The sequence below is a fragment of the Panthera uncia genome, assembly GCF_023721935.1.
Source record: "Panthera uncia isolate 11264 chromosome B3 unlocalized genomic scaffold, Puncia_PCG_1.0 HiC_scaffold_1, whole genome shotgun sequence".
Taxonomy (NCBI): domain Eukaryota; kingdom Metazoa; phylum Chordata; class Mammalia; order Carnivora; family Felidae; genus Panthera; species Panthera uncia.
In genome coordinates this window covers 103,097,229-103,110,373 of record NW_026057582.1, presented here as the reverse complement: position 1 = coordinate 103,110,373, position 13,145 = coordinate 103,097,229, and the positions used below count along the sequence as shown (strand labels likewise).

Genomic DNA, 13,145 nt, shown 5'->3' with positions numbered 1-13,145 from the left:
AAGGGCTCTACAGGAGCGCAGAGGAGTGGGAAACACTCTGTCCTGTGTTAGGGGGAGAGAGGGGCAGGGAGAGATATTTACCCTCGTACCTCCACCCCCCCCCCACAACTCCAGTGCTACTGTGGGGGTACCTCTAGATATGGCAAGCAGAGGGGAGGGGCTTCTGAGGGCTAGCAGAGAGTTGAGTTGGCGGTCAGTCTCACAGCTCACCTCTTCTCCCCCTACTGCCACAGCTAAGCCAGAAATGACACCAAGCAAGGCTTGATCCTCTCAAACTGGCCCAGCTGACGCCAGCATCAGCTCTCCCTCTCAAGCTGGCCCAAATACTAATGGAAATAACAAAGAGGAAAGTTTGAGATAAAGTACAGATTAAAGCATCTTTAGAAAACTTTTCCCTTTTCAGGGCGCCTGGCTGGCTCAGTCGGTTAAGCATCTGACTTCAGCTCAGGTCATGATCTCAAGGTTTGTGAGTTCAAGGCCTACATTGTCAGGTCCTCCGTCCCCCTCTCTCTCTGCCTTTCCCCCCTCTCATTCTGTCTGTCTCCCTCAAAAATAAACTTAAAAAATAAACTTTTCCCTTTTTATTAACCCGTAACATAAAATCCAAGGAAGAAGAATGGGCCTCCTTCAGCAATCCAGCTTTAAGCTGTATAAATAATAAGTAACCCTGACTCTCCAGTCCTTGCTCACTGCCCTGTCTCTGACTCATTTGTAACATTAACAAAGGAAAATGCCAGTTTGATTCCTTGGCCTCCACTTGTTTATAATAAAATCATAAGACCTCATCCACCAATCATTAACCCACAGCCCTGCTAGCCTCCTTTCCTTCCGGGCAGGATCTTGGTTATTGTGGCCATGCCTCTCCACTTGACTGGCAGGAAAACAGGCAGAAACGGCAGAACATGGCCTTCTGCAGGGGGGCCAGAACCCAGCTAGGGTGGACTCTGTGGGAACTCCCTACTCCCCATAGGCTGAACCCACTGGACTTCTATGAGAAGCTGTATATCTTTTAATCAACTTTGGAAGTAAACTGCAGGACCTATAAAGTATATATTAAATAGTTTTAAAACGTGGCTCCCATGTCCTAATGACATCTTCAGGATGTGTGGTTTCAAGATGGATTTAGAGGGGGCCCCAAAGGCTGCCTTCTCCTCTGAATGGGGTCCTATGGCCTAGCCATGCTCCATATGGCTCTAGCCACAGGACCATGACTGATGGCCTTCAGGGAAAGGTGGGTACCAGCTCCCTGAAAGGGGGACCTAACAGAGGAGTGTACATGAGCAGGTGCCGAAAGATTCGTTGTCATAGGGCGATGCCCATCTTGGGCATGGGGAAGCCAGATATATCCTAGGTTCTTTCTGAGTTGATACATCACATGCATATAAAATACATAGGCTCTCTGCTGCAGCAAGTCCTCTGAGCTTGTGGTGCCCTCTCTCTGGAATGCCATCCCTCTGTTTTTGCTCATGGTTGGCTCAGATCCATCCTTTCCGTCTCAATTTTAATGGCACCTCTTCTGAGAAGCCTTCCTGTAGCACCTGGTCCACAGTGATCCCTCCATTTTCTCCATCCTAGTCCTTGCTGATTTCCTTCATAGCACTGACTGGAGACTGTAATTATTATATTTATGTATTGGTTTGCCTATTTGCACTTTATTATCAGACTCTTCCTCTGGAATGGATGCTCCATGAGGACAGAGACCACATCTGTTTTGTTCTCCATTGCATCTTCAGTACCCAATACAGTGTCGGGCACATAGTAGGCACATTTGTTGGAGAAATGAATGAATGAACTTCAAAATTAAGTAGCATTCCAAGGAGGGGCGCCTGGGTGGCGCAGTCGGTTAAGCGTCCGACTTCAGCCAGGTCACGATCTCGCGGTCCGTGAGTTCAAGCCCCACGTCAGGCTCTGGGCTGATGGCTCGGAGCCTGGAGCCTGTTTCCGATTCTGTGTCTCCCTCTCTCTCTGCCCCTCCCCCGTTCATGCTCTGTCTCTCTCTGTCCCAAAAATAAATAAAAAACGTTGAAAAAAAAAATTAAAAAAAAAAAAGTAGCATTCCAAGGAGAGTAGCAATTTCCTCCTCTATTCAACATTTGAATACCCATTTTTAATTGCAAACATGATCGATTTCATTAAATGTGTTCAAACTTGATACACCATCTGTGATCACTTCCACTTAAGTATATACATGCCAGGACTAGGTCCATTTTCATTATATAGTCAGATCCTTTGGGGGACTGACCGAAAACTTTTATTGCACTGAAACTTTGACTATTGGTTGAAAAAAAGGCATGTCAACATCCACAATATGTAGACCTTGTAAACCTTCCCACGATGGTTTTATCTGTTGGCACAAGTTTTGATCTGACTTTGTGTTTCGGCGGCCACGCTGAAGAGACACGCCCTGGAGCCTGTGGCACAGGACTGGCTTCCCAGGCAGCTGCCTGCACAAGGGTTCACAGAGACACGGAGATGAGTCTACCTCAGAGAGGATGACCATGAAGAAATGTCAGGGGCAGCAGGTGGATCTGAGGGACCGACTTAAAGGCTCAAAGACAAACCTCAAAATAGGATGACAATGAATGCATTTTGGTTTTTGTCCAGACTCATCGGATACAGTGCAAGTTACAGACAATGTTTTTATTAAAATTTTTATTATTCTTCAGCACATAGGATGTACAGTCAGGGAGAGAGAATAATCGGTGAGAAACCGGAATCCGATTGTAGCAGTAACTACATAGCTCTCATCTTCGAAGGCGCTCTCCGTGCTTTTATTATTACAGTATATGTACCAGGCATAAAAATATAAGAAATTACTCAACCCATAAAGTTTTTACTTACCCCATACCATGTCTGCAAACAGGTTATAAAATAATAAAATTATCCTCCATTTACTTGCATAAATTATTATTTGCTTGAGGCAAAGACATACCTCATATATGTACAGAGTAAATACACCCATATTGGGGAGAGATGAAGGGGGGGCAGGAAAGAGAGACCTAAAGCCATTAAACAGAAACCTAGAGCCATATTAACCAGTCATAATCCATGAACCTTACCTGGACCCTGACTCAAACAAACTGTTCAATGAACTTATGTGACAATTGGGGAAACCAGAACAGTCTCTGGATATCTGATGACATTAAGGCATTACTGCCAACAGTTTCTGGATGTGAAAATAATACTGTGGTTATTTTTTAAGACTCCTTATCTTTAATTTTTTTTTTTAGTGTTTATTTTTGAGACAGAGAGAGACAGAGCATGAACAGTGGAGGGGCAGAGAGGGAGACACAGAATCTGAAACAGGCTCCAGGCTATGAGCAGTCAGCCCAGAGCCCGATGCGGGGCTCGAACTCACGGACCGTGAGATCATGACCTGAGCCGAAGTCGGACGCTTAACTGACCAAGCCACCCAGGCGCCCCAAGACTCCTTATCTTTAGATAAGCATCCACAGATTTTCTTCAAAGTAATCCAGTGGTGGGGGGACAGACAAAAACGAAACTAATCATGGATTAACAGATGGGTACATTTTATGGTACCTTTGCACCTGCTTTGAAGTTCTCTGTAATTAAGTTTTAAAACAAGACACAAGATGTATTAAGAAAATATCAAAATATAAGTTCATTTAAAAAAATCACACTGACTTGTTTAGGCTCACTGGCACACTTTGGTTGCATATACTGCAGAATGTGGAGAAAGTTTGTCTTCCCATAGCCAATCCCCTCTGATCAGCATTGCGGGCCCGCTGAGCTCCTGGATTTCTGCCTAGGTTTTCAGTCTATGGGTTTCACTTCCAGGCAGCCTTCAGTGTCCTGCTCTGATTCATCTGCTGAATACTTACTGAGTGCCTCCTTCAGCCTGGAATCAATTTGTGCTCTGCTGGCTGGACCCTCCCCAACCCGCTGTCTTCTCCGAGCCACACTCCATCCATAGGTTCCTCTTTCTCCTGGATCCAACTCTCCTTCTCTACTCCCCTTTCCATTCTGTATGGAAGTATGCTTAAGTCTATTAAGAACAAAACCCTTCTTGTTATCCTCATCTTCCTATAACCATGTGCGCATGCCCATGTACACATATACACACACACACACACACACACACACACACACACACAGAGTCTTTTCTCAACCCTTTATGGTTAGATTTCTGAAATGAGCTTAAGAAATCCCCCAAATCAATTTACTAAGTGTTTAGTAAGTGTTGCTATATCAGACATGGGGGAGGGACATGACAAAAAGCTCTAGTCTTCAAAAGGACTGTGAAATTTGTAGACAGAGTTCTAGTCTGGAGCAGGTTCATATGCTAGTCTGGAGACAGCAGTCACACATGAGACTTAAGTGAGTATTCATATCACTGTACCACCGTGTGAACCCCCAGCAGGCTGGCCAAGGAGTCCCGGGGCAGGGAGAAAGCCCTGGAAGTAGTTTTGGCAGGACTTGAGCTGGACTTGGAAGAGTGAACAGGATTCAGAAAGGCAAAGAGGAAAGAAGGTGGCATTTTAAGCACATTTTTTAGCATAAGAACATATGGGAAGGTTGAGTTAGTTCATAGCTTGTTCTGAGAATGGGGAAGCCGGCCTGATCATGGGGGCTGGCGGGGGAGGGTATGAGGGCCACCGAAGGCCTCGACAGGCCTTGAAAGATGGCTATGGCTCTGCTCTGATCTGTTGGGTGGAGTGGGCGTGCTCTGGAGAAGGGGGGTGGGGTGGAGGGGTGGTGCCACAGAGGCAGGGCAACGTCTGGTTAGTCTGGTTAAACTCGGTTATGAGAGAAAGGAGCCTGGCAGCTAACAGGAGAGGCTGAGGCACGGAACTCTGCAGGAAGCCTTGACGGTGGACATGATGAGGGCTTACCCCAGGGTGGTGGAGACGGTGGTGGTAACAGTTTCTGTTTGATTCCATGACCAAGTGAGGGCACAGGATGGACACAGCCAGCTTGGCTCTGAGATCTGGAGCCTTGGAAGAGTGGGGCCAGTTGTTCTCTGATGAGGCATCACACCATCGAATTGAGATCCAGGCCATCACAGGTTGATTAACTGCAGTTTGTGGACCGTACTTCAACCCCGAAGCTTACAAATAAACCATTCAACAGTTAGGAGATAAATGGAAAACTGAGTTCTGACTAGATTTGATAATATTAAGGAGTCGTTCACTCTGGAAGTGTGGTAACGGTCTTGTGGTTTTGAGTCCTTGTGTTTTAGAGACACATACTGAAATACGTACAGAAAAAATACATTTGTATTTGTTTCAAAATTATCCAGGGATGGGGAGAGTGGGTGCGATTTGTTTCTGCAAATTGTTAGTTGTCGAAGCTGAGGGACACGGAGTTTCACTGTGCTCCCCTCTCCCCCGTTGTATGTATTTGAAATTCTCCATGGAAAAAAATTCTGGTCCTTGGGCATCAAATCTTGGACCCCGAGCTTCATAATTCCCACTCAGAGATCGCGAGAGGCATTTTGAGCTGGGCCATGTTAATCTCTTGTCACATTTCAAAACAAAAATGAGGTCCACTTCTGTTTTGCCTAAAGCAGAAAAACATGTGCTGGAAAAGAAATAATGCCGGGACTTTATTTGGAAAAACAAACTGGGAGATACACACGATCTCCTTTATCAGGATCATGCGAGGAATCCAACTAACTGAAAAGGCAAAGTCAAAACTCAGATGAGAAAAGTGGAATTTTTCTGATAGCTGGAAATAATAAATGCTTCTTTTGGAAGAGTCCATCCCAAGGGCGGTTTTCTGGCACCAGAGCACTTGGCATGAGTGTGAAAATCGTGGCCAAGTTGAAAAACCACAGCCCGGGCTGGAGCTGCCTGTAAAAAGCCAGCATTGCCTCTGCAACAAGTCACAAACTGCCCAGGCGGAGGCGAGGGGTGGGGGGCAGAGAGAGGTCTACTGACAACACCCCCAGCCCTGATACCGGCTGCCCTGGTGTCCACCCACACAGCACCTCACACCTGTCTCACTCACAAGCCACAACGATGGGAGGCTGCTCTGACAGTGTCCCCAGATGTGCAAGAAGGGGACACTGGCTGCCACGTGCTGGTGGAGGGTCCTATGAACTGTGGTGAAGCCCCATACTTGGCAGACCATCTCCCAGACTCCATGGCAGCAACCAGATTTTGTTCTCAGTGAGTGGCCCCCAAACAGAACGAACCCTCAGGCAGGTAAACGAGGAAGCTAGGAGGGTAAATTTTGAACCTGAGCAAAGGACCTAAGTTTCTTCTTTTCTTTTTAATGGGAAAAAATAAATTATACGGGGTAAAAGGGAAGCTAGCGGCATTCATAGGTGCATGCTTCCCTGGAGAGGAACAAGCACAAAATTAGCATCAGAATCCAGCTCAGTAAACAAGTAAGGGCCTGCTCCGTGCCAGGTGAACATGACATGATGCTTACCTGCATGGCGAGCACAGGAGAGGGGGGTAACAGGCATGCACCAAATCTCCTGGGTACATACTAAAACAGAAGGGCATGGAGGTCCTGGCACCCAGGCAAGGTAACTCTGTTACCTGAGCCCAAGTCTAACTTAGGGCAAATCATTCAATGTCGATTCTTCATCTGTAAAATGGGGCAATTCTTGCCTTTCGGATCCTATAGAGTTTAGAGATGTAACAACCAAAACTACTAAAAATAATAACAAGGCAGGAGGAGTAGCCTTTTCTACTAGACCCTGTTGCCCCTTTTATAAAAGCGCCTGCGAGTGGGGCTCAAAGACGAGGCCCCCTGTGGACGGCAGCCAACACCTGTGGCAAGTTCCTGATGCAGATGGCTTTCCAGCCAGACCTCGGAGTAGCAGCACCCTGCGCTCAGCCTCACCACCGCTCCCCACTGGGCACCTTGTCACATGCCCAGGAGCTGCCTTGGCATGAGCAACCGTCTCCAACCCGTTCAAACCTGCCTGACACCGAGGGTGGAGGTGCTTAGTCCTAGGTAATCTCAATCAGTCTCGGAACTGAGAGCCAGAATGGAACTTCCAGAACGCAGCGTTCAATCCTCTCATTTGTACGAGGGTAAAGGAGACTCAGGCAGCGCATGTGACTTGCTCAAGGTCACTCACCGAGGTGCTGGGACAGCTGGCGCTGAAATCTTGTTTTCTGGACTCTTCTGGTCCTGTGCAGTTGCTTTTCTTTCCTCGGGAGGTTTTGCCAACACAGACTCTGTTGCCTTTTATATCCCTAGTCTTTCTGCCCCCCAAATACCTAATTCAGTGTGACTTCCAACAAAGAGTATTTAGGGTGCAATGAAAAAGAAAAGTTCCTCCTGACAACCTTTTCCCAAGCTCTCTGTTCTTTGGGGTCTTTTATTCTTTGGGAAGCTGTTTACTAAATGCCTGTTATGCATGGGACCCTAATCACAGCATGAGTTCACAGAGATGAACAAGAGATGTCCCTGTCCCCCAGGAGCTCTTGGTTTAGTTATCACTAGACGGCTCTCTTCATGACACCTTTTGGAACCTCTGCTCTGGGAAGAGAAAGTCCTTCTGACCCAGTTCCCTTTAGTCATGTGGGCAAGGAGAAATCATCTCATCGCTACGCCTCTTTACTCACTGAGTTTTTCCATTCGTGCCTGGCTGGCAGCCTTCTGCCACGCTGGCTGTGGGTCCAGACGATGTTGTGATCAGAGAAAAGGCTGGCGGCCTCACTCCAGAAGGCTTGCCACCCGGTAGCTGTACCTCTTCCTGACCCGAGGGTTTCGAAGGGTCCCCATGATTGCTTCATCTATGCTTCCTACTGTCCCTAAGGAATTTGGATTTGCCCTCAGCTGAGTAACGGTCTTACTTTTACTCCGGTTTGCCCCATGGAGTGACAGCTTTGATGTCCTCCGGCCTCCCTCTCCCTGTGCCATCTTGGTGTGAGTTGCTTCTGAGTCCAGGGCTCTGAGGTCTGGGAAATTAAAATATATCTCAGTGAAGACTCTGACTGGCTTGTGCAAGTGAGGAAACTGGTGTCTGTTGGAAGGTTGGACAGGAGATGGTGAAATCCCTTCAAGCCCTAACATTTCCCAAAAGGTCTATCCAAAGGTTGACAGTCGGAAAAATTAGCAGGGTTCCACTGCGTGTCCAGACCTCGGATCAATTCCTCATAGCATTTTAAATGAACACGGGCACCCACGTTCTTCTTTAGACTCTCCTTACTCTCAGATGAAGTCCCCTAGTTAGAGAACAAGGGGTAGGGAACCAGAATACACACGTACACTCTTGGGAAATGGTGCCGCTGTCTATGGAAGGCTTCCTGGAAGCGGAGTTCTGTTCCCCTCTGCTCCAGTTAACATCATTCCTGGTGCCAAAATACTGATGAATGGACCCCAGATGGCAAAGCGTGGTCCCCAACTCAGAGCCCACAGGGCACAATGGTTTTACCCTAACGAGCCATGACATGCCAATTATTCACTTTTCTGGAGAAACCTCAGCCTGAAAATCCATTTAATTACCACGGGAGATAATCTTTTAAGCACAGCTTTACATTCTTTAAAGATTTTTCCCTGTGGGAGTAAGAAAGTTTATCTGAACATGGGATTGGATTGTTTATTTCCATTTCCAGAGGAAGGACAATCACCTGGTAGTTAGCAAGAAGCCTGAGCCCTGGAGGATTTATTTTTAAGTCTCTTCCTCCTCACTGATCGTTTGTCATTAGTTTGTAGTGTTGTCACCCTCTCTCAGGGTACACTGTGCACTTAGCTCTGTGATCCCCTAATTACTTGGAATTTTTCAAGCATCCCTATCAGATGGGGTTTTACACTTGCTCTGGATGTGGCTATCAAGAGTCAATGTCCTCAAAGGTTTCCTATCAAGAAGATCATATCTATAAATCCACAAGCCCTGAAGACTTTCCTGGAGCTGTGGTCAGTAAGACACCACTTTTTCCAGCCTGGAGCATCCCAGAGGATGCAAGCTTGGGCAAGCAGGGGCCCTATGGTTGTGTTCAACCTGGTGGCCCCAAGACCCTGAGTAATTCCTGCTCATAATAGGTGCTCCATAAAGAGAGGCTAAATTGCTGAATATCAACAGGTCCTCACATGGAAAGGATGTGTACTGTGCCAAAATATGAGCAATGAAAACGGAGCTTGGTGGGCCCTATTCCGTGGCATGGGGCTGCTCTAGTCCTTCTATACCCATCTCCCTTTAAGGACAAATGGCAGGAGGCTGAGATTTCTGGGCCTCGAAGAATATACCTCTGGGGATTAAGAGGAGAAAAGGAGTGATTGTATTGGACACAGAATTAGAAAGTGAGGAAAACAGTTTTGTGGGAAATGGACTCACTTTAGGGCCTGAATCTCCCCTTTCAGGTCCAGATGGTGAGAAGAGCTGGTCCAAGAAGTACCCATCATGTGGGGGCGTGCTGCAGTCCCCAATAGACCTGCACAGTGACATCCTCCAGTACGACGCCAGCCTTGTGCCCCTTGGGTTCCAAGGCTACAATGTTTCTGCCAATGAGCAGTTTCTCCTGACCAACGATGGCCATTCAGGTGAGAGAGACCTCTGAGGACTGCAAGGGGATGTCTGAGCTCCCCTCAGCTCCTTGGCCTGCTCTCTTGCCCTTGGCAGGGAGGGGGCTACACTGAAATACAGCCCCCAAGAGATGGGGCGGTGGGAGGGGGGAGGGATGAGAGATGCCTGGACCACTCACTGGGGGGGATGCTGGAGGCAGTTCTTCCAGGGCAGCGCCTCGCATAAGAAGCACATTTCTTGGGAAGGGGCAGGGTGGGGGGGAGGCGGGGGACAGGCTTGAGCCCTTGGGCTCCCTGGTGCAAACACACCAGGAGCCACGCAACTCACTGTGGGGTCGCCCAGGCTTTGGAGTCAGACAAACCTGGATTTGAATCCTGGCTTGACTATTTATGAGTCATGAGACTCTGGGTAAGAATATTAACCTCCTTGAGCTTTCATGTGGAAAATGGGTATATTGATGGGTACTGCGGAAAGACTAGAGATTATGTATGTTGGGGATCTGGAATACAGAAGATGCTTCATAAATAGCAATTATTATTGTTGCTGTTATATTATTCTATGGCTTGGAAGATACTTCATTAAAGGTTCTATCTTGATAGCTGGGTGTGTAATATGTGGATATGTAAAAACACACCCACCCATCTAGTATTAGTGCTCTTGCCATCCTTTTCCCAGGGGAGCTTAGAAGGGGCTGGTGCAACTAGAATTGCTTTAGGGAAATGGGGACATTTTCAGGAGAAGAGCCCAGGTTTCTGAGCCCCAGGCTGTGTCTCCACTCACTGCATCCACCTGCCTCCTGTCTGGGCCCCGGGCCGGTGTCGCATCGCTAACTGCTCTCAGGCAGTGCTCAGCTGGCCAGGGCTCTGAAGGCTCCACTCCCCACAGTGAGGCTGAACCTGCCCTCGGACATGCACATCCAGGGCCTCCGGTCCCGCTACAGTGCCGCCCAGCTGCACCTGCACTGGGGGAACCAGAATGACCCTCACGGCTCCGAGCACACTGTCGGTGGGAAGCACTTTGCTGCTGAGGTGAGTGGAGCGGGCAGGCCGGCAGAGGCTGCCTGGCGGTGGGTGGTCTGGCACCCCTCCACCTGGCTGGTGTGCAGCGAAGATCAGAGCGTAAGCAAGGGCTGCCTTCAGGCTCCACACACCCACTCAGGGAAGGCAGAGCCACTCCCATCCCCCCGCGGTTCTTCCGCGGTGCCCTGGTCCCCTTCCTCCTGAACGTACGGAGTTTGTCTCTGTCTTTACTGAGTGGCGCCGCTCAGAAGGCAATGCTCCCGGGGTGGCACAGTGGGGCACACATGCCCCTTTTGTCGGCATCGCTCTTCTGCCTGCACAGATCGGGATCCCACCGGCTTGTCTGGCTGACGTATCGTATCTCGCTGCTGAATCCTACTGGGCTAATTGCTTCCCCCACCTTCTCCATCTTTCTTCACAAGCCATGCTGTTTGCACAGGCCTTTCCCACTCCAGCTTTCCTTTTCCTGGGCATGGGTTGTGCTTGGAACCTTGGGGCCCAGGGCCACAAGCCAAGGGAAGACTGGCATTATAATTCACGGGACATCACGGCAATGAGAGAGTCAAAGAGGATAGTCTGGGACGTCAGCACAACATTGTGTTGTGTCGTTCTGAGGCACTACCCCAAAATGCCCAGAGGAAACGGAAGGAGTGGAGCATTGTTCCTGCACTATAGGTGTGCAGGGGGTACGGTGGGGGTGCTTGAGGTGCTCCACTTAAGTGCTCCCAGAGGACAGAACTTGGGGGTGTGGCTCTGACTGTTTACAGGGCAATAAATACAAGGAGATAAATGCTACTGATCAGCCAGTGGAGCCCAAGGTAAATAATGACATGACCACTCTCCTCTGTTCTTAACTGCTGAACTGCTTAATGTCTCAGGCTAATTATAGGTAGAGTTACACGTGTGGAGGGGCTATAATTCTGGCCCAATAGGACGGCACTCTTGGAGGGGCACGCATTTCAAACCAGGCCCATCTCTGAAACCCCAGGACTGCAATTTCTTTCAGGCTAATTGCAATGTGGAGGCTTCTACCTACACCCGGGGAATAAAGAAGGAGTTAGGGTGTAGGCTGGGAGAGTGTGGGCATTTAAATGGATTTCTCATCATTATATTTTCTGCTATGAAGCCACATCATCACCAAGGGCCTGGTGAAGATGGGCCATAAATGTCTCTAATAGAGAAAATACATCAAGGTGACCCGAAAGTGGCAGATTCCCTGTGGAGGGTCCTTGAAAGTGCACAGTTCTTCTGGATTGGGTCCTATAGAGAAGAGTCTCTTCATCTCTTCAGCAGGGAATTCTGTTCCTCTCCGTTTAATCTGAACACAGTAAGAAAAGTGCTGAAGCAGACCGCACACTCAAAGGGCAGCTGTAAAAAGAAATACGGATCTAGGACCTGCAGGGTGTCAGCCATACAGAATCCCCCATTTCTCAAGGCTGTGCCAAGCTAACGTGGTGGGGGGCAAGGCGGCAGGCTACATCCTTCATAGCGAGGACTACTTAAAAAAAGAAATGATGTCATGTCACTTGTGAAAATTAGAAAGGGCCACTTGAAAGGTGGGGAACATTAAGCCGTATTCAGTAAAATCTGCTTGAATTCTATTTACGACCATGTAAGACGGAGAAAGAGATGAAGGAAAAGAGAAAATCTCAGCGTGTCACAGTCTCAAGAGGCAAAGACTCAGCAAAAATGTATGTCACATATACAGATGTATCTACTAATATAGTTTTTTTGGAGGACAAGTGACAGACACCACATTTTGGATTAAAAACTAGGTCCAACCTATTGTCAGAATTTATCATAACAATACCTTAATGCTTACCTAGACATTTTTATTTATTTATTTATTTTTTTTTGAGAGAGAGAAAGAGCATGTGTGCATGCAATGTTGACGGGGGGGGGGGGAGTGCAGAGGGAGAGGGAGAAAGAATCTCAAGCAGGCTCCTGGCTCAGTACAGAGCTGGACTCAAGGCTCAATCTCACAACCACGAGACCTTAGCCGAAATCAAGTCGAACGCTTAACCGACCGAGCCACCTGGGCGTCCCAGTTACCTAGACTTTTGAAACCCAAGATTTCTCAGAACGTTCTCTTTCCCTCACTTTAATAATCACAAGTAATTCCTGCTTTGAAAAAATGAGCTTAGAATTTTTTTGTGAATGCTAAGAATCTACATTCAGAGAGTAACGTCCTTGTTTTTTTGGCCTCTTGAAATATGGCTGATTAAACCCGTATAAAAGCCGGGCTGTGATTTCTTTTTCCACCGGAGGGATAAATATGTGTCCTCCCCCTGCAAAAGCAAAAGGTTCCCATGAGTCGCCCACCCATGGTGAGCAGCTTTCCTTCCACTGCAGCTGCATATCGTCCATTATAACTCGGACCTGTATGCCAACGCCAGCACCGCCAGTAACAAGTCAGAAGGCCTCGCCGTCCTAGCTGTTCTCATAGAGGTAAGAGATGTTGAAAGGGGTTTTACATGAAATTTGAAGCCAGGATGGTATCACGCTCGGCATTTGGTCCCTGAATTGCCCGTCCGTTGGATGTGCGTGGCTCACTCTCATTTTGGCTGTGTCTTGCCTCTAGAGCCAGAGGTATGCCCCCATAGGGGACCTTGTCTTTTGGCCAGGAGGCAGCACTTTGTGTAGCTGGGCAGCAGAAATGGGAATGTCCTTTGGAACAC

The 13,145-nt window shown here is 48.0% G+C and overlaps 2 protein-coding genes and 1 pseudogene across 7 annotated transcripts in view; 1 reads left to right on the top strand and 2 right to left on the bottom strand.

Moving 5' to 3' along the window:
* Positions 1–13,145, bottom strand: part of APH1B (aph-1 homolog B, gamma-secretase subunit) — a 140,526-nt gene that overhangs the window by 52,305 nt on the left and 75,076 nt on the right. Inside the window, exon 7 of one of the 2 annotated variants that reach the window (XM_049611732.1) lies at positions 11,550–11,835. The exons of the other annotated variant lie outside the window; for it this stretch is intronic. The gene's annotated coding sequence lies outside the window, so the exon portion shown is untranslated. Of the gene's footprint in view, positions 1–11,549; positions 11,836–13,145 lie in introns of those variants that run through there. 2 annotated transcript variants of the gene reach the window in all.
* Positions 1–13,145, bottom strand: part of LOC125908873 (keratin, type II cytoskeletal 8-like) — a 327,398-nt pseudogene that overhangs the window by 264,612 nt on the left and 49,641 nt on the right.
* The window catches only part of CA12 (carbonic anhydrase 12), a 51,922-nt gene that overhangs the window by 22,677 nt on the left and 16,100 nt on the right, over positions 1–13,145 (top strand). For all 5 annotated transcript variants that reach the window (XM_049611729.1, XM_049611728.1, XM_049611727.1 and 2 more), the window contains exons 3-5: positions 9,286–9,465; positions 10,334–10,476; positions 12,820–12,915. In XM_049611729.1, the coding sequence (XP_049467686.1) occupies positions 9,286–9,465; positions 10,334–10,476; positions 12,820–12,915 (419 nt within the window). The remainder of the gene's footprint in view (positions 1–9,285; positions 9,466–10,333; positions 10,477–12,819; positions 12,916–13,145) is intronic.